Raw genomic sequence first — 26188 nt, 5'->3', positions numbered from 1 at the left:
ACGAATCCCATACCACTTATAGAGACGAGGAAGTATACCTCTGATTTGCGTATGGTTTCAATTTTGTGATCGTAATTACGCCTTATTCGTGTTCGTGATTCTGAATACGCCACGTTCTACACAACAAAGTTGTAACTTCACAATACTGAACGGTTCTGTACTGCGGGGTATTCTCTAGAAAGATTTAAAAAAAAAACGGTCACCAGGCCCTGCTACGACAAAGTTGCAATTTTATTAATCGGAACCCCACGGCCAGTGACCGCACGGTACAAAAGAGACAGGAACCTTACGATCCTTCACAGCATCCACGGGAAGCTTTCTGCTCTGCAATGTGCGGGGAGCTTTCTGCTCTACACTTTGCCGAGAACTTTCTGATCTGCACTGTGCGGGAGCTTTCGGCTCTGCACTTTGCGGGGAACTTTCTGCTCCGCACCGTGCAGGGAGCTCCCTGCTCTGCACTGTGCGGGGAGCTTTCTGCTCTGCACCGTGCGGGGAATTTTCTGCTCTGCACGGTGCGGGGGGCTATCTGCTCCCCGTGCGGTATCCGAGCCGTATATGCAAAACTTGGGGCGTGTTCGAATAAGAAATATACTTGTTCATCAAACATGCCAAATATAAGATGGTCCCAAAATATCTCTTGTGTACACATAAAACAAAATATTTCAACTAGGACGAAAGCTGTACATGAAAAATGATAGTATACACTCGATGAACTAGATACATAGATATACATATATGTTTATTCCTGTCCCATCGATTGGCAGTCTGCATATTTAATAAGGAACTGGAAGGAGGAGATAAGAGGTAGTAATGCTGAAATTGTGGATATCACAATAGGGAACATTTTTGTGTTCCATCTTCTCTCCAGCGTGCCTTCTCAAGTAAAAAGAGGACAATATATAAAATCTAAAGTAGACACTAGTCAGCTGTTATTTACTTTGCCACATTACAGTATAAGACAACTCACCGTGGCCTCAGTTCATATATTGTTAATTTCATTTTCATTCCATTTCGTTCGCTGAAAGCAACAATCTGGTTCCCGTTAAAACTGAAAGTCAGTATGTACGTCATGTAATTGGAAACGATGTTAACTTATAGCCTATTACCAAGATACGCTTAGCGCCATCTGGATGTTGTCTAGGGGAAGATAACTCAGGGATTACTCACATTCTGAAATAGAAATGTACCAAATGCCTCCGTTGAGATTACATCTCTAAGATACTTGAGCGCCATTCTTTTTACAACAGCGACGTCGAAAGCGAGGCGCGCGCATTACGTTACCTGATCTTAGATGACTACTTTGGCCTTTATATCTACACAACTGCTCGTGATGGCGAACGTACCGAAATGTTGAGCAGTGCGCTATTTAGAGGCGTTCGTGGGTATTGTTATCATCTCCGTTCGTGCTCAAGCTGAACCACAGCAATTTAAATATACTTACAGACTTACCACTAGGTTTTGCAACAAGAGTTAACGTAGGTTCTTCACTGTGTTCTCGACCCAAGGCATAAGCTGATATACAAGCCTTTTTTCTCATATGCCGCACGAAGAGCGGTGATCTGTTTTGCCTTTAACTGTACAGAAACGCCACCCCGTCCCTTGGCATACGCGATTACTTCTTCGTGCTTTTCATGCTGCCTTTCGTGGACACTGCCATGTTGAACAACTTAATATTCATTAGCTAATACGTGAGTAAATAGTTCATTTTTATTTTGGATGTTTTTGATCAATTCAGATACAGGTAGGTGCTTGATTTTATGCAATTAGTAGAAATATAGACTCAAGGAATCTAAAAATACTTACTAAATATCTGATACTCCTCTGCCAACAATTATCCCGAAATTTTCGGGGAAATCTCTGCGCTGATGGCGCCCATCTATACACGAGACTTGTCTCGGTAACGTATGATCACGTATTAAGGCACGTAATCTCGCAAGTGAATACTCACTGATACTGTCCATTGGATTACACAACTGAGTTATCCTTCCTTGGGCAACATCCAATTGGCGCTATATCTACCTTGGTTATGCGCCATGATTGAGTGTTCCTTCCTGTTGCAGGCTTCGAGATTATCACTCAGTCAATTTTACACCAATAAGATCAGTTTAATGCGTACAACATGTTATTATTTTTAACAGAAATTATCACATCAGTAGGCTCATTTAGCGATAGCGGTCTACAATGGCTCACATCTGGTGTGAATTACTCACATCTGGTGTGAATTACTCTAAGGTGCTTGGTACACGGCCATGGTATGTTATTGGCCACAAAAGACGTGATCATTATTTTCACAACCAAACAAAGGGATACGTCGGCTGCGGGAAACATGGAAGCACATATCCCCCATGTGTCCGCTGCTGTTCAGTGAAAAGCGAAGTATTTTGTTTGATGTGGGATATATCATGAAATCTCTTGTCCTCGTACTCTCTGCCTTCTTGTGTCCTAAATCCAGCCAACGATCTTCCATTTTGGCACAGAGAGAACGGACTTGAAATGTTAAAGCCAGCGTTAATTGTATAAGCCAGCTTGCAAGAAGTATTGTCCTAGTCGACATGCGCAGCTTTGGGTATTTTGCAATAATGAAAGAAAGTAAAAGTGGTCCAGCAACTTACAAAAAAGCGGAATGACTGTGCATACACCCATATGATGTAAATATTGTGCTAAAAGACCCTTATTCTAAACAATGAGCGAGATAATAATTATTCTCGTAGATAAACGGGTTACATTTAGTACTTAGTGACGTTATTAGGGATACAGTTTTGTCAAGGGTTTTAGAAAAAAAATACACGTATAATGATTATTCTTCATTTACGATAAATGACTTACAATGTGAGTTTTTTGGGGGAACGCGATCTTCATCTGACGTATCATTAAAGACAGATAGACCTATCCGCATACCTGATCAGTTTCGAGAATTTACGTGGGTTTTCCTGTACCTGATCGGATTCTAGGAATGGCCTGATTTGTCTCTCGGAAGTATCCTATACCTGATGCGATTGAAGAATTCACCCCATTCGTCTCTACATAAGTGTTCTATATATCTGTACCTGAGACCATATGATCCAAGTCATCCTCGTGGCTGATCCAAGTCATCGATATATTACTGGTCCATGCCGTCCACTGCCTGTATCTGGCCCAAGTCAAGTGCACGGCTGACCAGTGGTTGACCATGCAATAAAGTATCATCTTGATGTTGATGATCGATTTCACATTTTACAATCTTCTGCAATCCTGCTTCACCACATAAAAGTGCCTTATTCAAGTCAACCATGCGCCACAAACAATTCGTCGAAGTGCCTGGTCCATGTTGATAGTGCGCCAGATACAATTCGTCAAAGCGCCTAACCTATGTCAACCGTGCGTCAGATACAATTCATCGACGTGTCTGGCCCATGTCAACCTTGCGCTAGATACAATTCGTCGCAGTGCCTGGCCCATGTCAACCGTGCATCAGATACAGTTCATCGACTTGCCTGATCCAAGTGCAGCATGCGACAGATCCCATTCATTCAGGTTCCTGATCCAACTCCTCTACTTGCATTCTTTCAGTTTCAGTTCCAAAAACTTGAACCCAGCCGTCCAAGCTTCTGATCAATTTCGCCCACCTACCTGATGGAAGTTATCTAAGTGCTTGATCCAAATAATACACATACCTGATCCAACCTAAGCAAGTATTTGATTCATCTCAAAAATGTGCCTGGTTCAAATTATCCATGTAAATCATCCAGCTCCTACATATATAGTCAAACACACGAATGGTTCAAATTATCCATGTAAATCATCCAGCTCCTACATATATAGTCAAACACACGGATGGTTCAAATTATCCATGTAAATCAGCCAGCTCCTACATATATAGTCAAACACACGGATGGTTCAAATTATCCATGTAAATCATCCAGCTCCTACATATATAGTCAAACACACGAATGGTTCAAATTATCCATATAAATCATCCAGCTCCTACATATATAGTCAAACACACGGATTTTCCACGTATCTCATCAGTCATCCATGTGTCTGATTAAACTCGTACATGTAATTCTTATAAATGTATGTTACACGTATTACGGGCGGGTATATCCTGATGACAAGAGCTGCTCTCTTGTACGTTTCCTTATGTATAATTCATTCAAACCCACACATGTTTACCGCCTGTCACATACCTTTTTTTTCATCCCAAACGTCAGGAGACAAACTTGTTGGCCTTCAACGGATGACTTGAGTTTGTGATATCACACTTCGATATGCCCACACACTCTGAGCAGTGTGATAAGGAGACATTTATCCACAAAGTGTGAAACTAAAAAAGTATTTTGTCAAATCAGCTGTGACCGTAAATCCATGAGAGGGCTTAAAATCTTTATAGTTGAACGTCATTTGAGGTCATGTGATATTCTACAGGAACAACCCGATGTCGTGAATGACGTCACACACCCAATGGCGATCGCCTTGGACACTCTGTAGATTTCATGAATAGTCCTTTTTGTATATATTACGGAGAACTGAAAAATGAAACAAAATGATCAACAATACCATAGCTCAAGATCTATTGATTTGTTTATTTATTTATTTGATTAATTGGCGTTTTACGCCATACTCAAGAATATTTCACATATACGGCGGCCAGCATTATGTGCGAGGAAACCAGACAGAGCACGGGGGAGGCCCAATGGTATCCGCAGGCTGCTGCAAACCCTTCCCACATATGGCCAGAGAGGAAGCGAGCATGTGCTGGACTTGGTCTCACAGCCACGCATTGATGAGAGGCTCCAGGGCCATTGTGCCGCGCTGGCACGCTAATCACCTCGGCCATGGAGGCCCCTTGAGAACATATTGAAGATCTATATGTATCAATTGTATCGCCTCGTGGAAAGCACATGTGGAAAATCTCACCCAGGCACCAGTATGAAACCCTACTCCTAGTATATCCAGGTAGAGAATATGAGCTTAATGCGAAGTGATAAAAGTTATCTCCCTTAGATCTAAGCATAAGTATGACTATTTGCATCTCGGCATCTACAAGGTCGGCATTATTTCCAATACAAATACCGTTTCGTATCTTTTCATTGGAATAGAATTGCCAGAGATACCATTTTGTCCATGTATTCAATACTGATACAAACTGAAAAACGATCTGTTATTTACAACGACGAAAGACATAGAAACAACAGTTAACGAATTACTGAAAGTTGAATGGGAAGTTAGAAGCCGAGTTATTGATTAATTTTTAGCTATTCGTTAGTTTTAGACTATAATTTCTATGTCTGTGATTATTGTAAATAACAAAGCGCTTTTCAGTTTATATCAGTATTAAATACAAGGACAAAATGGCATATCTGTTCCAATGAAAACGTGCGAAAACGGTATTTGGAATGGAAATAATGCCAATCTCGTTGATGTCGATGGATTTCATTCTCACTTCCCATTCTTTTCAAGAAATAAAGTTTGAGAATATGACGTGTAAGTATAGTGTTTGATCTTTACATATCTTATCTTCCTTCCTCTTACCTGCTATACTGGACTGAAACCCAGCGTTGTAGTCACAAGTGACTTCGTTGTGTAGATAATCCGTCCTATTATCTGTGTAACGGTCATTGATATCTGGACCACCCACTAACGCGCCGTATAGGATAATAGGATTGGGTCCTTCATTAAGGTAGTCGTCCCAGGTACATGGCCACGGAAACGGTCTGCACGAGCTTGTGAAGATAGAAATAGAGATTTAAGTAAGACGCTATTGTCTACGTGAAACATTTGAGCATTGTCAGTGCTTACACACTTGTATTTTGAAGCCATTATTTTTCTCTCTAGTCGTACGTGTGTTTGGAAGGGAAGGTCTTACAGCAACTTGCGGATGGTTGCAAGTTTCCCCTGAGCTATTCCCGGTTTCTTCCTCGCCATGACGCTGGCCTCCGTCGTATAAGTGAAATATTCTTGAATACACCAATTAATTAAACAAGAACTGCGTGCAGTTTTACGGCTTCCAAATCTGTCTTTACACACAGCAAAAGTACATCACGCACAAAAAGTTCAAAACAGTGCCAAACAGTTTTCCCATACATATCCTCTAAGACCTAGAATCGCTATCTGTGTAGCGGTTACGGTTTTCATGCAGTTACAAAAACCGGTGAGCAAGAAAAAACAAAGAAGAGGAAGAAGAATCCGTACGAGAACAATAAGCTTTCCAAGCTTTTAGCTAAGTTCAACATTAGTTTAACAGAATTTGTATATCATATCGTTTTAATACAGGAGCAGCGCCATCGGATATTTTGTTTTAGTCAAGGTTTTATTTTGACTGATATTTTAAATTTTGACGTAGTTTATTGCAATTCATGATACTCTTTAAGCTGAATAAGTGGGTATATCCCTTTAAGGGAATAAATAAAAAGTCATCGACAAAATTTCTCATAACGACTGCTAATTCCGTTGTGAGTGTACATAAGAAGATAACTCAAGTACAATGGGTTTTCCGGTCATTTATATTCAATATTGTAATGACAGTGCGTGTTGAATGATTGGCTATCAGGAATTGGCAGCTCGAGAAAAGTGATATTCAAAAACGATCATTGGCTAGTGCCTCGTGAGCACGAGATATTACTTTGTGAGCGTGAGGTTGCACTGCGTGGGAGCGAGATCGTTGTACATCATGTTTTGTGGAATATCATGTGACCTTGTGTTGATCATGGAAATCATGAATCACTGTCTGATGAACATGTATAATGATACAGATTACAGGGTGACGGTAATATAATTAACAAATCATTTGTCGTGAATGATGGATACATGCGTATATCTTCATACGGAAATTCTGCGCTAAGGCGTTGCAGGTGTTGACGAACTCTAGTCTACATGTCACATCATTTCAGTCCAACAATACAAAATGTTTGCGGAAGAGACGTGTCTTGCTTAAGATTCAGCTTGGGGTTATGTTTCGTTGCTTACGATCTGACGTGCTCTATCTCAGTTAGCACCCTGAAACTTGCTTGTTAAAACTGCAGTTTGGTACATAACGCTAAATACAACACCCTGTATCTTGACTGAAAAGCGACACGTCATCATGTGAACATCTCCTTACCATATGATATATTTATTCCCTTGTTATTTAAAGAATAGATGAAATTTTGGGGTTTTTTTTCTTTCACCATGCAGTTCAGCATATGTCCTCACTTATAAATATACAAATGAAAGCTTGCCTCTTAAGTTTCTTCTTGGGAGGTATTTAAGGAATGACTTTACAATTTACAGTTTTCCTGAGGCCATCGCAAGCAATTTGCAGTCGTGACGTCAAAGGTGATAGCCGTCAAAACTCTGCTGGGGACCAACAGGAAGGGACTTACACCATTATCCCTTAAACCATACTTTTCGCTTCAGTGTTCCAGGTTTCCATGTATCTTTCAATGCCGTGCTCATGAATTGTTCATGTAGCATATGAGTGCACGTTCGGTGTTGAATTAACAAGATGATACAATGTAACGTTTATAACGTTGTTTCAGAAGCATGCAAGACGGTTTTACACATTGTTACCTGGCAGCATGATGAGGCCTCTGAGGGGGGTTCTCACCGTAACCAACAACAAAGCTCCTTCCAGTGTCCCCAAGAGCATAGTGAATCTGTCTTGTTGCCCATTTCCGGTACCACCATCTAAATATGCCCAAGTCTGCGGCCTCTAAGGCAATGAAAGCCATGTTTGCTGAAATATTGAAAATATATTAAATATATAATAGGCAGTGGAAACAGGAGCAAATAACTAAGATCATATAGTACACCAGCCTGCAAACAAATACCGGGACGCTTACGTTGTCTTGCAGCAAACTGCGAATAGTCGTAGGTTTCTCCGGGCTCTGGCCATAATGCTGGCCGTCGTATAAGTGAAATATTCTTGAGTACGGGGTAAAACACCAACAAAATAAATAGTTACATAAACAAATAGCTACACGATTTCAGAAACACTCGATTAACAGAGTTAAGTATTATGCAAAAAACAATGAAGCGGCACAGGTAAATACTGGATGATTTGTCAAAAATGGTCAAATATTTTACACATATATTGACTATATTTTAATTTGTGAATACAAGTATGCAAATGGTTTAAAAGATGGAAATACATAATTCCCACCGTAAACATTTCCCTTGTAAATCTGAAATTTCTTTCCTATTCTACGGACACCAATCCGTTTCCAAATTTTACTGTCTGACAGTGTCTTTCCTTTACATGAATGCAAATCTCCAGATGATATCGAGTAACAGACAATCAATGGTAGCGGTGGTGTTAGCAAAAACACTCGTGTACACAATGAAAGAACGCCAAGATAAAATCGCATTACTTCATTTATTTGCTAAACTCTTTCACCTCATCCAAAAGCTGAGCGAACTCCCGGAACTGACCTGAGTATCTTAACGGTCCCCATTCATATCGTATAGCCAGGCCTTTGGGCGTGTACTTCACTGATCCTCCCGGCTGCCAGGCTTGTAATGTCCTGATAATGTCCGTGCGATATCTTCTTTTCCGGGTGAGTTTGTAGAGCATGATCTAAAATGACATATATAGTTAACTTGTAATACGGAAAAGTGAAGATAACTTGAACTAACGAGCACTACATCCATACTTTAGCTTTTAGCATACACTTACTTTTGTCCTGAACTAAAAATAGTAAGTGGCATTATTAATTAAGTCGAATTATTCTCTCCAACGTTATATCGTAACTTTACTGTAGGAGGAATTCAGTGAATGTAAGCTGTATTTTATAAAACGCGCATAGACTGATTCCACAAGCACGTTATAAATGTCTTCTGAGCAAAACTGCACTGCTTTCCCAATGATTACATAACATAACTCTTCTGCATACAGCTTAAAGAAAAATAAACTTGGTCCGAATTTAATACACAGAAAAATCTAAGCCAGGAAAAACGAGATTTGTGCAAACTTAAGCAATTACGCTACGGAAATAAATACATTTTGGTTATAAATCCAAATTTAAGCGGTGGTATAAAAATTTCAAAAAACAGCTTTAATATCATGTAAAGCCAGGTATGCTAACGATTTCTCCTTCTGACATGAGAACAGGAACGAGAGAGAAGATGGAAGACCTGTGATATTTTGAGAGCTGCTTACCATTTTTTCTTTTTTTTTTGCAGCTTGCTTTCCAGCTGGAATTATATTTCTATTACCTGGTGAAATAGTTACGAGTATATTGACATATTTAACAGCAGACGTGTTTATCCCGCGTGTGAATCCATTCCCGTATTCGTACCCAGGTGATGTATTTCAGACAAATGTGTAACATATCACAGGCTGACAAAAAGTTGCTGTGGACGCCAAAAGCTGCGAGTCGGATTGCCTGGTTTCTGTGTAACTTATACATGAGAAACGTGTCTGACTTAGCTTGCATAACACTTTCTCTTGTACACAAGCTATGTAAGCTTCCTGATGTTTACCCACACAGCTATTTGCTGGTCCTAAGATACAATATTCATTCTACTCACCACATTCTAGAAGTGGACTAAAAATTCTATAATGCGTGGAAGGTCAAATATTGCGGGAACATAACCTCATTCTTAACAAATATAACTATATTCTTGTGTAAATCCTCATTACGATCATATTTAGTTTGTAAAAAACCAATATGCAGACAGTAACAACGCCGTTGACCCCCAAATTTCACAACAACTCCACACCATGCTACATCATCATGCTTCAGGCTAACAGTGTCAAGCAAAGATGCCAAATATAAAAGTTTAATTGTTTTGAGTTAATTAACAATATAAATATTTATCAAATGAATGTCCACAAAACAATTCTTGATTATGTAATAAATCCATTTTTGTGTGTTCGGGTTTATTTTGGATTTTTTCCAAACAAACGAAGTTTTAAGCACGGTGAAAGATATTAACAGAGTTGATAAAATCAACTGAATTTTTCTTAGATATCTGGCAAAGTAGGACCCAAAGTATTTCTAAGTTTCGAACTTGGATTTAAATTACTTTTATGGAATTAAATGCCAGCCTCCGGCTTTTTAGCCTCCCAGTCCTTAACTGAGGCACACGTGTCAAATGTTGATACCTCATTATTCAAACATCCTACACACCCCATTGTCCCTATTACTTGGATAATCTTCTGCGCGTTCTTTTCGTGCACTTTCGTGCAAAACCGAGGCCAATTAATCTTGGACAAGCTTACTTTAGCACGTTGATAAATATTTGTGGCAGAAAGCGGAATACAACAGGGCTTATTTTTTCGACGTTTGACCACTGGTCAGCGGAAAAAGAGGTCGGAGGTCTGCACTGCTGTCCGCATGCACCTGCTTGAACGACCAACAACCCCACAGAGGCAACTTCCTTTACAGTATAGATCTGACCAGTGCAGTGTGTTGATGCTCTGTCCAGCTTTGTCCGGAGTAAACGCAGACTAGCTCAGATAGGAAGTAACGAATTGCTATTAAAACTTGTACCGTCACCTGATTTAAAATATGTCTGATTTAAAGTATGCCTAATGGGTTTTCCCATACAGGCATTCGGCAAGCGTGCTTTTCGTCACATATGACCTTATACCTGACTTGATTCAAACACACCACCTCGTTGGGTCAGGAAATACGTTGAATCCCAAACCACGTATTTTTCTTCCGATCATCATATACTTATATTTTTTTAATTGGTGTTTTACGCCGTACTCAAGGCGGGTTTCTAACTAGAGTTGATTTGGGCCATTGGTGAGATATTGTATCGTTTGAGGCAAGACCCACCTGAGCTCCGGCCCATTTCTCATCCCAGCAAAAGGCCCACGCAGGTCCTTCTCGGTAGTTTTTCTCAGCATATTCCAAATAATCCCTGTTACCCGTGGCTTTGTAGAGCCAGACAGCAGCCCAGACAAGCTCGTCTTTATAATCGGACGACCTACAGGTTAAATGTAGAGCAAACATTAGACGCGCTTTATATTAACAAACCCCAACTACAGTTGGCGTCTTAACTTTCTTCAAGAAAATAGCCTCTTTATGGAAAACGGATGAGGACATCTTGCGAGGCGCGGAGCGAGATGTCATTTTCCGGCTTCCATATATCTTTGTAAGCTTCCCATGTGATAAATAGGTAGTGGTTCATCTTTTGTATAAAGCAAATAAAAACAACCTTTGGAATTCAAGATTTGGGATGTGAGCATGAAAGATTTCTATAAAAGGGAGATTGGAATACGCAAAACGAATGGATACTATTAGCAACCAGTTTTGTAGAATTTGGTTCAGAAACTAAACCCAAAAACACAAACGAAAGTTCATGTTTTGATTCCTTTGTAACGTATGATATATTACAAGTAGTAATACATTAACAGAGGATATGCATATAAAATGAACAAGGATGGGACCCACAGTCTCTTACTGATAAAAGTTGAACTGTCTTAGTACCAGCCAAAGTTACCAGTGAAATAAAAATACATTCAGTACGTAATCATTCTGTGTGCATAAAATAAACGAGTTCATTTAAACAAGAACTTACGGATATGAGTCGGAAGCTGGTATGTGGTCGCTGTATTTACCCCGGTATCGGTCAGCAAACTCAAATAAATCGATGGCATGACGCAGCAACTTCTTGGAGTAAAACTTGTCTGAGAAAAGATAAAAACACACAAAAATAAAAGTATGAAAACAATTTTTTATGTTTTCAAATGGAAGCCGACTAAGGCCATCATCGTACCAATCGTTCTATCAATCCACCGCCCGACGAAGGAACGACGCGATGGCAAGTTAGCGCTAAGCGATGGGACGATGGAATGAATGAGTGAAAGGATCAAACTAATACTGAAGCGTTGTGTTGTAAAGTTACTGTAGAGGTTTCGCGACAGGTAGAGGTTTCGCGACAGCCAGACTTTATATAAGCACTAGGTCTTTCCTGAAACAAAAATCATTGCCATCACGGAATACAACCTGGAGGGAGGGAGTTTAGCAATGATAGTCTGCATTTACTGGTGCTTTCGCGCTTACTAGAGCATACATTACCATCCATAAGCAATATGTAGACCTTTATCGTTGGGAAAACGTGGTTTACAAGTTACAAAAAAGAAGGAATATGGTAAGAATAATCGGGATTATCGTGGAAGACAGTATCTAATAATATGTACACTAATAATATGTGTATCAAGAGGATTATAGAGATAAAAGCACACCTAAATGTTGAGCTTGTATATGAGAAAATATTTTTGGTATATTGTGTAGATATTATTTTTTACATAAAGTGTTAGTTTTGAAAATCATTTCTGACGTAAGCTGAAAAACTAAAATTAGCAAGTTTTGAAAAAGAGCTCCCTTTTGTTCAAACATTGCTACATTTTTTGGAACAAAAAATAGTCCTCGCTGTTATGGTAAATCTCGACATTTTTTTATTTCAAAACGGGAAAAATTATCTCAAAATTGTCATTTCTTATTTTCTTTCAAAACTTACATTTATTTCAAAGATGGATTCTCCAGACGTGAAGGCATTTTTGAGCACAAACTCGTTTTCCTATCAACTAGTGTCATAGCACATAGAGCTTTATGTTTTATATTTTGACTGCCTCATACTTATTAGCATGTATGTATATAAATAGATTTCACAAAATTTTTGATTGCGGTAAAAAAATACTGGTATCTCAATATATATGCCAAAATATCTAATCTGAATATATACCTGTACTTTTTTCGACAAAAAATCCGTGTTTTGTATACAGCTTTCCTTGGTCATGATGACCCTTGCCTCATTTTTTCTTTTCTTCTCAGCCTTGACGAGTTTTGATTACTAGTATTTCACCCGTATATCAAGGTTTTTTGTACAGGTGTTATGACTTTGAATAAGGTGTAAAATACAAAGAATGCATATACGTTAATACTGTCTCATATTCTATAGAGAGACGTGTATGGTTTATTAACCAGCCCGGCCAGGTGCGATATGAACCCACCGCGACTGGTCAGCCAGTGGTCAAATCTCCCGACATTTACTGGCTCAAAACAAGAGCTTCATCTACCGATTTTAACAAAGTATTGAGTCACAATTTTAGTGAAACGTGCAGAACTACATCGTCTATATTGTCATTTTTTCGTTCTTCTTAAAACTGATAATGTCTAAGCCCACGGACTCCAAATCACCTTAGTATTCTTTTATTATTATTTGTTCTTTTTGTTCTTTGTTTGTGATTTGGATTTTTTCCACAATTTAAGAATTTTGTGTCCAGTGGATATTACACATACTCTTCCCACTTTGGGGCCTATGTAAAAGCAAAGCAGTGTGCATGGGAGTGTGTTTACATCAGCCAACAGTAAACAAGGTTTTTTCCACGAAGTCATACTTTTGCCTGGATGGCGTCGCACGTGTGGCACTCAACGTGGTGAGGTAAGGACAAATGTCCCATGGCTGTGTTGCGCTAGCGATTTAACTGCACTCACCAGACAAAGGGAAGTTGTGGCAAAGACAAGAATGTATGAGGAATGCAAGGATCTTAGTGAGACGTATCCCACTTCACTTGCCCTGAAGCGTTTACAACATAATCGACCGGGGATCGGAATGCTTCTAGTTTCCTACAGCCTTAGTTCAATATAAAAAAGGCAAAAGTTTGCTTCTTTTGGTTACCCAGCTACGATCAATAATGTTGGATTGGTGCCAGAATGTCAAGACTAAGGAAGCTTTCGTGTACATGTATGCTGATCGGGTCACTGTGGAGATACGTTGTCAACTGTCTGAACATATTGGGCAGATTTGGCACTGGCTTTAGGTAAATGTTCTAGTTACAGGGAAGAGGTACATGTAGTTTGTGGGAAAGTGTACCTAGGAATTTATAGCCCATTATTCTCAAGCTATCGTCTCAGCCATAGATGCTTAATATATCAAATGATTTAAATATTCCTATATCACGCAGGAAATAATCGTCTACGGCATACACACTGTGCTCCTCTCATCGTTACAGTATCTAATAACAACAAGATATATGCCAAGGAAATGCATTACTTTGAGCAGATGGCCTGCATGTGTGATATAATATTTTCAGTAACTAGCAGCTTCTTATTTCAGGCAAATGACTTCATTGGTAAGATTTGATTTTGGTGCTGATAATGAAACAGAAAACACAAAAATACTCGTAATTTCGTAACCCCACAGCGCATGTCACTCAATATGCATATTCCAAATCTGAGAGAAATAATTTGTTTTATCATACCTCATGTATGTTTCTCTTCCACTCACTGGATAAAGCCACGTCACGTGGAATTTACCAATTCATGTTGAGTGACAACTGCAATGTACCACGCAAAACCGTGCTACATCACATTTAATTGTGGGCGCCTACTGAGTTGTGTCCCCTCGTTATTCATTTTGCACGTCGTCTGCTTCAGTCAATTTCATAGGTACATTCTGTGGGTTTCATACAGAAGCAGAGAGTAAATCGCCCGGTATCACATCTAAGATCATAACTTGTCATCTTTCTAAACAAAGCAACTATTGCATGTTGCATTATACATTATACAATTATTGAATGTTGTTGAGCGGAACATCGTGAATTGTATCAATCAGACAAATCACGATGTTAACCTCTGCAACTTGCACAAATTGTAAAATGTACAAATAACGTCTTGGATAATTCACAAAAGTCCATGCCTGTTTTGTTGAAAGCGATCGCTCCAGCAGCGAGCGCAGCCGCAGTTTCTCCGGCCACATCACTTCCTGGGGACGTTTTTGTCACCCTGTAGGCCGGTCTGGACATTTTCATGTCTTCCGGACGACACCATACTGTGTGGTCCACTTTGGGATCTCCAACCTGGAACAGCAAGCGAAATGTTAACAGTTTTCAAACATTTAAAGCAAGAGTAGTGCATAACTCTATTTGATCATTGTTTAAAGTCATACACAAGAAGGTTTCCCTTGTACAGGCGGTAGTCAATAGGTAACTTTCACCATCGACCTTCGTCAACTCTTGACCTGCCGAACGCCGGATTCGAACTTGCAACCTCCGTGATCTGCAGCTGATCGGGTGCTGCGACAACGCGAACCAGGGAGATCCCATTTTTATTATCTTGGAATATCAACAACAGAGGCAAAGACATGGTAATCTGGCATATCTCCATATATCACAAAGTTCCCATTTATTAGATTAATATATAACCGCATAAAACAAATGATGTTTTACCTGAGCATAAAACTCGAACTTTTTTGTATGAGCCTTCATAAAGTAATTCAAAGGCCATTTCACACAATCATACATGGCATCTTCCAACCCAGAGTCTTTGTAACTTTCGAAGTAGTCGATGAAACCCCAGAGGAGGACGGTTGTAGCCGACGCCATCGGAAGACCAAATTTAACGTGGTCGCCAGCTAAAAGCCAAAAACAGATGACACTTGGGTATGAAGACATGCTGTCGATTTTAGATTACAGTAAATTAAAACTGATATTCCAAAAACATTCAACAATTTCTCAAAAAACACATTCGACGTGGGAATGAATATGGAATGAAAGCGTTTTATGGAAAATCATTGTTCTGATAACACAAATCACCACATAATGCTTACCAGTGTTTATAAATTGAATAGGCAGACTGTGGAATTCATGGAATTCAATGAATGTTAGACTGTTCAATCTGTTTGAAATAGCAATAAAATTGCTTGTTTACTTTTATTTGTGTTACATCATATCCTTAGCAAACAGACTATGAGCATTACAACATCCTGATCAAAGCGTGAAGTGATATGAGAACTGAGGCTAACGTACCGTCGTACCAGCCCCCTGTTAAGTCCTCTCCAAACAAACCCCGGTCTCTCAAGGCGGAGTCCCTCCGCCACTTTACACGGCGACCTGGAGGAAGGCGCCCTGACCGCTGTGCCTCGTAAAACATGATCGACTTATCCAACAGTTCCTCGTAGTCGTACTTTGATGCTCCTACAAATTTCAGCAAAAAAAAAAAATAGATTCAGTGATGTTGACTAAGGACAAGACATTATTAAGTGAGGATATTAAGGATTTCTCCTGCAGGCATTACCAAGTCCAAAAGCACCAAGCTGTTCATAAATAGTGCGATAAATACCTCATTTGTCGCCTGACAATGAAAATAGTTGGAGTGTCCTTGTCTTATACATAAACACATGCTGAAAGCCAAAGCTAAACATTATGTGTACAAATGTGGATAAAATCGTACGGTGTATACAAATGTGTCTACAAAGACAGGCTTTGTATAAATGTGGCTATAATTGTACGGTGTATACAAATGTTCTACAAAGACAGGATTTGTATAATTGCAGCTAAAATCGTACTTGTCTACTATTCGGAGGTTTTGCTGAGATTTGACTAGAAATACATTTGACTAGAAATATATATATATATATATATAATAGTATGTACAAAATGGCTACAATTGTAAGGTGTGCAGAAATATGATTATAAATCATAGTCAGATTTTTCAGATTTATATTACTACAAATATATGAAGTGTGCCAATAAATTATACTACAAAAGGCATAGAGTGTATAAATGTATGTATGCACATATAGCTACAAATATACTGCGTGAACAGTTAAAGAAAAGACAGCAAATAATAGAGCCGGAGTTATATAGAAAGATCGGTTGAAAGACTTCAATGGCCACAGAAATTGTTTATCTCTCGTGCGTGCTAACTGTCTAAATGAACTTCTCATTAAGAATTCTTACGAGACCATGGGATGCGCCATGTTAGAGCAACCGGAAACACGATGTCGCGTCACTCGTACCCCAAAAACTTATGATTAAAAGGCAAACAGTATTCGGGTGATGTAAGCAGAAATAACTGTTTCCTCGGGTTATAGAAATAACTCGCGCCTCACTGATCAAAACTGATAACGTGACGACGCTTCCGATTGTCCCAATTTACGTGATTTTACTTACTTTGAACTGCGATATCTCAATTGAGCAAAATCACAAAATTAAAAAAAATGTTCTTTTTAAACTTCCATATTGGGATACCTTATCAATGCGGGCACACATTTGGTTTGGTGTTGTCTTTTTTTATCTCATACTTAATAATCGAGCTTATCGCCATTTATCACAAGTATGCACCCTCATATAACCCACAAAAAGCATCTATTGCTCAGTGTGTTTTATTCAAACAAGGCACAGCTCAGCTGAAGATATCTATACAAACTTTACAAAGCCGGGAGTATTTATCCAAACTACAGGTGACATATTTATCCTTAGCCGGTGTTCAATAAGAGGCCCTATAGGGAATGTACGACTGTGGACATATTTGAACGTTTGATAAGGTAAAGTTGCGTATGAGCAAATACATACAAAAAAGTTTGTCAATACCTAGAGATTGTATTGTTAAATCGGGCTTTAGCCGTGACTAGTCTGCTGAAACAAATAGCTGGTTTTCATCTGCCCTTGGTGTTCCGTTTTATCTCAGCATAAGACACAGTCACAACTTAACTATTTCATTTTTATGTACATAATAAAACGTGTTGAAGTTAGACAACGGGTATGGGCATATTTCTCGACCCACATCCCGTGTATCCATCCTTTTAACGTCAGGCCATGGTGATGTCAAACAAAAAACGTGAAACAGCATCTTCGTTTATTGCAGAAACAGTAATAAATTTGGCTATGAACGCCATAATCAAGAAATTCTCACTTATATGAAAGTGACTGCGGGTAATGTATGTATGTATGATGAATGAACCAACACCTCATGTGTCCTTTTGATTGATTATTTATTTACTTTTTATTTGACTGGTGAGCCGAACTCAAGACTATTTCACTGATACGACGACAGCCAAAATCGGGTGACCACATTGGTGATAAGCTCCTGCATGGGTCATTGTTCTGCTCTAGAAAGCTAACCACCAGCTCACGGAGGCCCCGCCTTGTGACTGAAAAACGGTCATTTCGGTGAGTTGTGCACGGATCGACCTTATCAGTAATAAAACAGACGTATTTCCTGAAAACTTCCTTTCTTGATTATCAACCTTTGACCTGTTCGACATTAATTTGCTCAAAAATTATAGATGAATTCATAGATAATTTTCTAGATATTCTGAAGTTCTGCATATAATTCATTCGTGCGCAACCAGCTTCGATGTCTTATACCAGGCTTTTCCTGGAATGAATGACTGGACACCCTACCCAGATATCAACAAAGATCGCTAGCATGCTTACACACAGGTTTAAACTAGCAATATAGTACATTATACCATCCTCAGAAACTGACCCGACACGGGGTCTATTCAAATTGCGTGACTGAGAAGAAAATTGTTATTTAATTTAGAGTTTACTATTGTTTCCTTAAAATGTATCCTTTAGTTCAAACAAGTGGGTGCATCAAGATTTCCACTGTCCGTTAAAGTCCCACACTTAAACTTACACCTAAATTAAAGGTGTATACCTCCATAGGTGTTGTTCACTGTCTTACACCTTAACGACAATAAGGCCAAGCTTGAGTTTGAAAAGCACACGTTATAAACTCTTACAGGGTGAACAAATGTTGTACAAGTAATCAGAACTGATTGCACACAAACTGCACATAGGAGAACGTTTTCCCTGGTTTTGACATACGTCAACAACCACCAGTTTTTAACAGAGGCCTACATAAAGTACTCCCATCGATATACACAATGGAACGTTTTCACACACAACCCTATCACGTTCTGTAGCCTGACCCATTTCCCAGGCTGAACAAACCTCAGGTCTTTGTTAAATGCATACATTAGGAATGTCCTAAACCAGCTTACGACTACATATAACTATTTTAATGCATCAACCGTTGTTGTCCAAAACTAGCATGTATGTACATGAGAAAATAATACAAAAAGTATATTATAATTATTCAGTAATATATTTATTACTTTTAAGCTTAATTCCATACTTGTTGTAGTTTAAAAAAATTAAAGACTGTATAAGGCGATACCTCAAATACTGCTAATTTTTGGCAAAACTCCTCTAAGATTATTAACTCGTTTGACATTAAGGAGATTATTATTATTGTTGTTGTTGTTGTTATTATTATTATTATTATTAACGATGATACAGGGTGCAGTACAGTTACCTTGTCGAAAGTCGGCCGTAAGTGGAAAGGTCTGTCAGCAACCTGAGGATGCCCGGTTTACACCCACCATAATGCTGGCCGCCGTCGTATAAGTGAAATATTCTTGAGTACGGCGTAAAACACCAATCAAATTAAATCAAACCTTGTCGAAAGCAAGATGACATCCGTTGTTGTCCAAAACTAGCATTTATGTACCTACAACTATTTATAATACCCCAAAAAATGTTGCCCAAGACAAGAATATATATATCCCAAATTATTAATATGGCCCCCGTGGTAATAATAGCAATAGCAATAGTGTTCTTGTCCAAAGCCGGAATACATGTATGCCAACCTATAGCAATATTGTTGTTGTCCAAGGCTGGAATACATGTATGCCAAACTATAGCAATATTGTTGTTGCTTAAAACCGGAATACATGTATAACAAACTATAGCAATATTGTAGTTGTCTAAAAGCGGCATATATGTATGCCAAACTATAGCAATACTGTTGTTGTGAAAGGCCGGAATACATGTATGCCAAACTATAGCAATATTGTTGTGGTTCAAGGCCGGAACACATGTATGCCAAACTATAGCAATATTGTTGTTGTCCAAGGCCGGAATACATGTATGCCAAACCATAGCAATACTGTTGTTGTCTAAAACCGGAATACATGTATGCCAAACTATAGCAATATTGTTGTTGTCTAAAACCGGAATACATGTATGCCAAACTATGGCAATATTGTTGTTGTCCAAGACCGGAATACATGTATGCCAAACGTTAGCAATATTGTTGTGGTCCAAAGCTGGAATACATGTATGCCAAACTATAGCAATATTGTTGTTGACCAAGGCCGGAATACATGTATGCCAAACTATAGCAATATTGTTGTTGTCCAAGGCCGGAACACATGTGTGTCAAACTATTGCAATATTGTTGTGGTCCAAAGCCGGAATACATGTACAGCAAAACTATGGTAATATTGTTGTTGCCCAAAGCCGGAATACACGTATGCCAGACAATAGCAGTATTATTGTTGTCCAAGGCCGGAATAAATATATGCCAAACAACAGCTATATTGTTGTTGCCCAAAGCTGGAATACATGTATTCAAGACTATAGCAATATTGTTATTGCCTAAAGCCGGGATACATGTATGCCAAACTATAGTAATATCGTTATTATCCAAAGTCGGAATACATGTATGCCAAACTATAGCAATATTGTTCTGGTCCAAAGCCGGAACACAAGCATACGAAACTATAGCAATATTGTTGTGGTCCAAAACCAGCATGGTGTTAATACAGAACCAGCCTACATGTGTACCAAACCCACAATAATTGCCTTACAAGAAAGGCTATAAGTATATCTTCTTGTGTATGACAAATTCATTTGGGCTTTTTGTTGACGCTAAATTTGACACATTAAATCGTCCTGGCCAGGGTGGTAAGTGCTTTCGATGGTTAACTATAGATATTGATAAGACAAGCGTGATTTAAATCTCTTTCTGAGATAAATATAAAGTAATTGTCCAGTGGCACTTGCCTACTTGTGGCTACAATGATTTCTCGCGCGTTGTCTTACTGTACCGAATACACTAACTCAAAATATAAACGTTTTCCTTACAAATTCTCGATCAACAAAGACACAATAATAGTTCCTGTTGACGCTTCATAAAAAAGAATGCTAGTTTCCATCACAGAAAGAAACATTTGGGTTTTAAATCAAAATGCAAATAAAGTGTCGAGATTGTTTTTTCTTGTTGTTGTTGTCAGGAATGCATAACATATCAAACATATCAACGATGGCAACGAAACCCTCTAGAACTTTCCAACCCGTGTAATAATTGCACAGTATATTTTCTTTGTCAAATATTTATTGTGCCAAAGGGATTTAGAGTATGCCTAACATTTATCTATGTCAATTTACAAGCTTTTATCCGGACAAAAAAAACTGAGGGATTTTGGGTAAACCAGATTTGAACCAGATGAACGGATATTTTCCTCGTCGATCGTGGAAGTTAGTAAACCCACTTACAGGACCTTAACGCCCGGGGTGTTGAAGCCAAAAACAAGATCCTCCCATCCGCTTTAACCGAGCTTCTGTTTGTAGTCATTGTGAAATCTATATGGCACTGTTTTTCAAGGCTGAACAGACAAAGACCGCCTTGGGTATATGTAACTTTCACCAGAAGTGAGGTCAGAGGGCCTTATGGAAATAAACCACCAACAAGAGAATATCACATCTAAACCCGCAACATTTCATTTGACCTCGAGTCCGTTTGACGATTGTTCTAGATCTAAAATAGAAACTTATGCAAATACAATTTTTTATCTCGGTCTCTGTTTGCTTAAACGTCGTCTGCCTGCTCAGAAAAGCCATCCGGCTCCTGGGATGTAAGCTAGATGAACACATTCACGAATTAAGATGGCTCACCAATAAGGAATACCAATTTTTTCCTAGTTTAAACAATAGACCAGTATAATTACCCTTGGAAGAGCTGGATGGAAGTCACCTTGACATGAAAATCTAGGTTTAAATGCCTCTTGTTATGTCTGTCAAAGTTACATCTCGCATAAATTCGAGATACTGCATTCTGCTAATGGTCGTTTATTTTTTTTTTCCACCGGGCTCAAGGATAGCTTAGAATTATGTATGTTATGATGTGAAACAGGGCAAAGCCAAACTCACGACCATTAGCAGGTAGCTGGCAGACCTTCCTAGGAAGGAAGCCAGCATGAGCTGGACTTGAACCTCAGGCGACCGCGTTGGTCAGAGGCTCTTGAGTCATTGTGCTCCACCAGCCCGCTACAGCCACTCGGCGGCGGAGACCCACCCCAGGATGATATGACCCATAAAACCCACCTCTTACTCTAGGAATTTAAATGTCCACGGTAGAAAACAAACTCGAATGAACAGATATTTCTATACAGTTTCCTATGGCCTCCTATATAACTATTTTTTTTGTTTCCTATTTTTTGTTTTCTCCTCCAGTATAACCATAACGAAAAACTTCACCTTGGGGGTCACGTGTAAAGCTGTCCCCGATTTCCTTACTACAAACCACTAAACTCTCGGCACCAATACACCACAGCCGCTATTCGGAAGGCAGTGAACGGTTCAGTTCTTGTGGATTTCCTACCGGAAAAGGACATCCTCTTGTGCTTCCGCTATATACGGCATGGACTAGGTGGATATGTCGTTTACTTTATGATCCAGATTATTCAACACTAGGTTACCTTTGTAAAATGTATGGACAACGAACAAGCAGATTGCTACAAAGGTTATTCAATAAGCTTGGGCTCTGATAATACAAATGAATATCATGAAAATCCTAAAACATAACGGGGAGGCAATTTTTGGAACTGGGCATAAAAATTTAAAATATCTCCATTTAAATATGCATATACATTGTTGGTAGGGCTTTGTTTGATATGGAGAATGCACTTTTTTTCAGTTCTATGTTACAGTTAGGTAATTCACCTCAGAAAAGTTATCACGTGTCGATGTAAGCAAGCGTTGGAACGCGTGCCTACATAGGGCATGATTATACCGAGGCCTACTGTGCGGTGCAAAGAGAAAGTTAGCAAGAGGCGTTCGACAGTAATATAAATGGACCTCCAGCACATACGTTTTACTTTGCAAACAAGTAAAAGTTTTAGCTAGTTATATACAACTGTGTTGAAGGGAATCCAAAGGTTATTCGGCAAGAGCTGCATGTAACATACACAGCTGAGCATTATGAAAGATGGTAATGGGTCGGAAGGCTAGGGAGACAAATTATAAAAGAGAATGAAACGAAGGAAAAAAATGTCAAAACATTCAACGAAAAGATCCTATATACATGTATACGTAGGCCATACATACGTACGTTTCCTAGCAATTTTTCTTGACTACCCTGATGTTAATGCTATGCACATTGAATTATTTGCGATTTGGCGATAAAATAGATTTTGGAGTTTTCTTTGGAGGGCTTTACTTCCCCATCTATATTTAACATAGTATTCTTTCCAGGATGTTATCATGTCAACAAGGGAAGCGAGGACCAATGGTAGGCCTATACGATTTACGAAATGGCGACTACGCTGCTTTCCCGCTTTTGTTATGTCCTTATGAGTTCCGTATCAACACCTAAACAAACAATACGTTTCCTTTCAAACTTATTAAATACAGTACTTTCTGCAAGCCGTCCAAGTTTTACCTGTCAGTCTTGAACTGTCAATCTGTGGAACAGTTTCGGAAACAATGTCTTATACATTTTCTACCTCGCGTATCTGTGAGGCTGTGAATTACATTTAGAAGAAATTAAGTTCATGTTATCTCGCAATGACTGAAAAAGAAAGTCTTTTGTCTCCATTGCAACTTTGGAAAGTCTTACTTAAATCAAGGAACTCCATAAGCAAGACACTGCCTAACTTCACGAAGACAACACATGCTATATGTGTTTTGTATTATTAAAATGTGGCTTAAAAAGTTTACAATATAGGTACAATAATGAATAAGTGTCGTATGTCCAAATGCATCAAGACGTTTAACATACAGGGTCTGTCAATTTCAAGACTATTTATCACCGAAATAAATTAAAATATATATTAATATATAAGATTTGATTAGTGTCTGGTCTTAAAGGGCTTGCACCATACTCTCACTCGTTCAGATACAGCTTTACGCCTGCAGGTTTGTTAGACGTTTCTTAAGGACAGCGTAAGAATTTCAAGCAAATAATAAATCAAACACTTGCGAATTTGTCTTTTTTTCACTTGGAATAATATTTTGTTTGATCACATTTGTCAAGGTCAATATACAAGGCCAGTTTTTGTCATATGCGCCTCTATCTCACTAAATTAAGAGATAGGCTTTCAACAGTAAATGCTGAGCGTTGCCAATATGTTCTCTACTTTGAGCAGTCAAGGTGTTATAATATGTTTTTAACTGATTTTGTATGACGCAGGTGGGAGTGGACCCGAAAACCCGGCGAGAACCACCTGCTTTAGAAAGCAACTGACAAGCAACATAGCTGTGAAACGATATATTAAACGTCTGGACCAGTGCAGCCAATTCTATATTTTTGCCAACTCCATTCATTCTCGAACTCGAAAAGGTGAACTTAAATATAAAGAAAAGGGGGCCTCGGTGGCTGAGGTGGTTATCATGCCAGTGCAGCACAGTAACTCATGAGCCTCTTCCTAATGCGGCCATGGTGAGTTCAAGAAAACGGCAGCCACTAGGCAATCCCATAAACTGATTGCGGCACACCTGTGGAATAATTGTTGAACACTTGTAGAATATTGAAAGCTTACTTAATGATTGTGTAACACTGACAGATTGCTCTATTAGACAGTGACTATATCCACAGACCACAGTCATAAGCCAACAACATCAGCAGCTGAAAGCTTGCTGAATTATTCTGTAACACTGACAAATTGTTCTATTAGACAGTGACTACATCCACAGACCACAGTCATGAGTCAACAACCTCAACAGCTGAAATATTCTGTAACACTGACAGATTGTTCTATTAGACAGTGACTACATCCACAGACCACAGTCATGAGTCATCAACCTCAGCAGCTGAAAGCTTGCTGAAATATTCTGTAACACAGACAGATTGTTCTATTAGACAGTGACTACATCCACAGACCACAGTCATGAGTCATCAACCTCAGCAGCTGAAATATTCTGTAACACAGACAGATTGTTCTATTAGACAGTGACTACATCCACAGACCACAGTCATGAGTCATCAACCTCAGCAGCTGAAAGCTTGCTGAAATATTCTGTAACACAGACAGATTGTTCTATTAGACATTGACTACATCCACAGACCACAGTCATGAGTCATCAACCTCAGCAGCTGAAAGCTTGCTGAAATATTCTGTAACACAGACAGATTGTTCTATTAGACAGCGACTATATCCACAGACCACAGTCATGAGTCATCAACCTCAGCAGCTGAAAGCTTGCTGAAATATTCTGTAACACTGATAGATTGTTCTATTAGACAGTGACTACATCCACAGACCACAGTCATGAGTCAACAACCTCAGCAGCTGAAAGCTTGCTGAAATATTCTGTAACACTGATAGATTGTTCTATTAGACAGTGACTACATCCACAGACCACAGTCATGAGTCAACAACCTCAGCAGCTGAAAGCTTGCTGAAATATTCTGTAACACTGACAGATTGTTTTACTAGACAGGGGCTTTATTTAGAGAACACAGACCCCATTATCGAATATATTGCAGTGTGAAAGTCATCTGATTGGCCAAACGCCGACAGAAGGATATAATTTAAACGCATCTAAAAGAGGTCCATAATCCTAGGAGGAGAGCTACATTATAACAAATGTAGATGACATGTTAAGTGTGTAAGAGTACCACTATCGGGATGAAAGATGAGAAACAACTGGCTTGTTTAACTCCCAGATCAGCGATAGGCCTTACATAAGATAAAACAAAGAAACACATAATACAATGTTTAAAGACGAGGTTCGTAACAATCGTTATGATTTATATTTGAGTCTAAAACGTCAATATTGGGCAAAAATCCCTCGCCTTAAAGCACATGTAATCAATTTCTTGGGATATCTGGATGAGTCATGAAAATGAGATTATGTTACAAAGCTACAAAGATATCCCTTGTCACCGAGAATTTTTGTGACGCCTTTTAACTCAGCCATATTAGTCAAATTTATGACATGTTGACAAAACACATAAGAGGTGGATTTCTACGATGGTAGAAACAATTAAAACAATTTTAAACAATTAATTTTATAAAAATATTACGCAGGTGTATCCTTTGTATATCACCCATATTACTTTTGTTTCATAATTCAACGATCCTGGTTTTACATAATATAGTTATTTATGGTTTATATGCTTGGACCCGTTAACAATACGACATCACCTGTACATGCGTGGCTCATGAGGTTAATGTCAGAGAGGGTTTAATTTGAACGGATGTGCACTGAGTACTTACGTGTTTTCTTGGGACGGGATCCCCTCGGTTTGGAGGTAACTGAAGCGGCAGGTAAACCCACAAATGGCCGTAACACTGGGTATGGGCGAAACGGTTCAGGTGTGGTCGAGTAGTTATTTGGCACTGGGAAAAACCAACCAAGTCCGTTTGCTTGAGAAGCCATAAACAGTAAAGATGCAGCTATTAATTTTGCACAAATCCCCAT

The 26188-nt window shown here is 38.9% G+C and overlaps 1 protein-coding gene across 1 annotated transcript; it reads right to left on the bottom strand.

Moving 5' to 3' along the window:
- Positions 1 to 234: 234 nt before the first annotated feature.
- LOC135475781 (endoglucanase A-like) lies at positions 235 to 26188 on the bottom strand. The gene is made up of 10 exons (XM_064755721.1): positions 25984 to 26188; positions 15719 to 15886; positions 15140 to 15324; positions 14611 to 14770; positions 11488 to 11596; positions 10743 to 10893; positions 8389 to 8533; positions 7528 to 7693; positions 5512 to 5702; positions 235 to 479 (listed from the first exon to the last, which is right to left on the bottom strand). Exons 1-10 carry the CDS (start codon positions 26186 to 26188, stop codon positions 235 to 237), a joined length of 1725 nt encoding a protein of 574 aa, XP_064611791.1.

This window comes from Liolophura sinensis, chromosome 9, assembly GCF_032854445.1.
Source record: "Liolophura sinensis isolate JHLJ2023 chromosome 9, CUHK_Ljap_v2, whole genome shotgun sequence".
Classification (NCBI taxonomy): domain Eukaryota; kingdom Metazoa; phylum Mollusca; class Polyplacophora; order Chitonida; family Chitonidae; genus Liolophura; species Liolophura sinensis.
This window is presented reverse-complemented; position numbering and strand designations above follow the sequence as displayed.

Excerpts from the sequence above, each read along its gene's own strand:
- LOC135475781 (XM_064755721.1), bottom strand. The coding sequence starts at position 26,188 with ATGGGGATTTGTGCAAAATTAATAGCTGCATCTTTACTGTTTATGGCT. Across the intron at positions 11,597-14,610 it reads GATCGCTTTCAACAAAACAG|ACAAGTTTTACTCCAAGAAG; the intron begins GCATGGACTTTT and ends ATCTTTTCTCAG. Across the intron at positions 8,534-10,742 it reads AGAAATGGGCCGGAGCTCAG|ATCATGCTCTACAAACTCAC; the intron begins GTGGGTCTTGCC and ends ATGTCATTTTAG.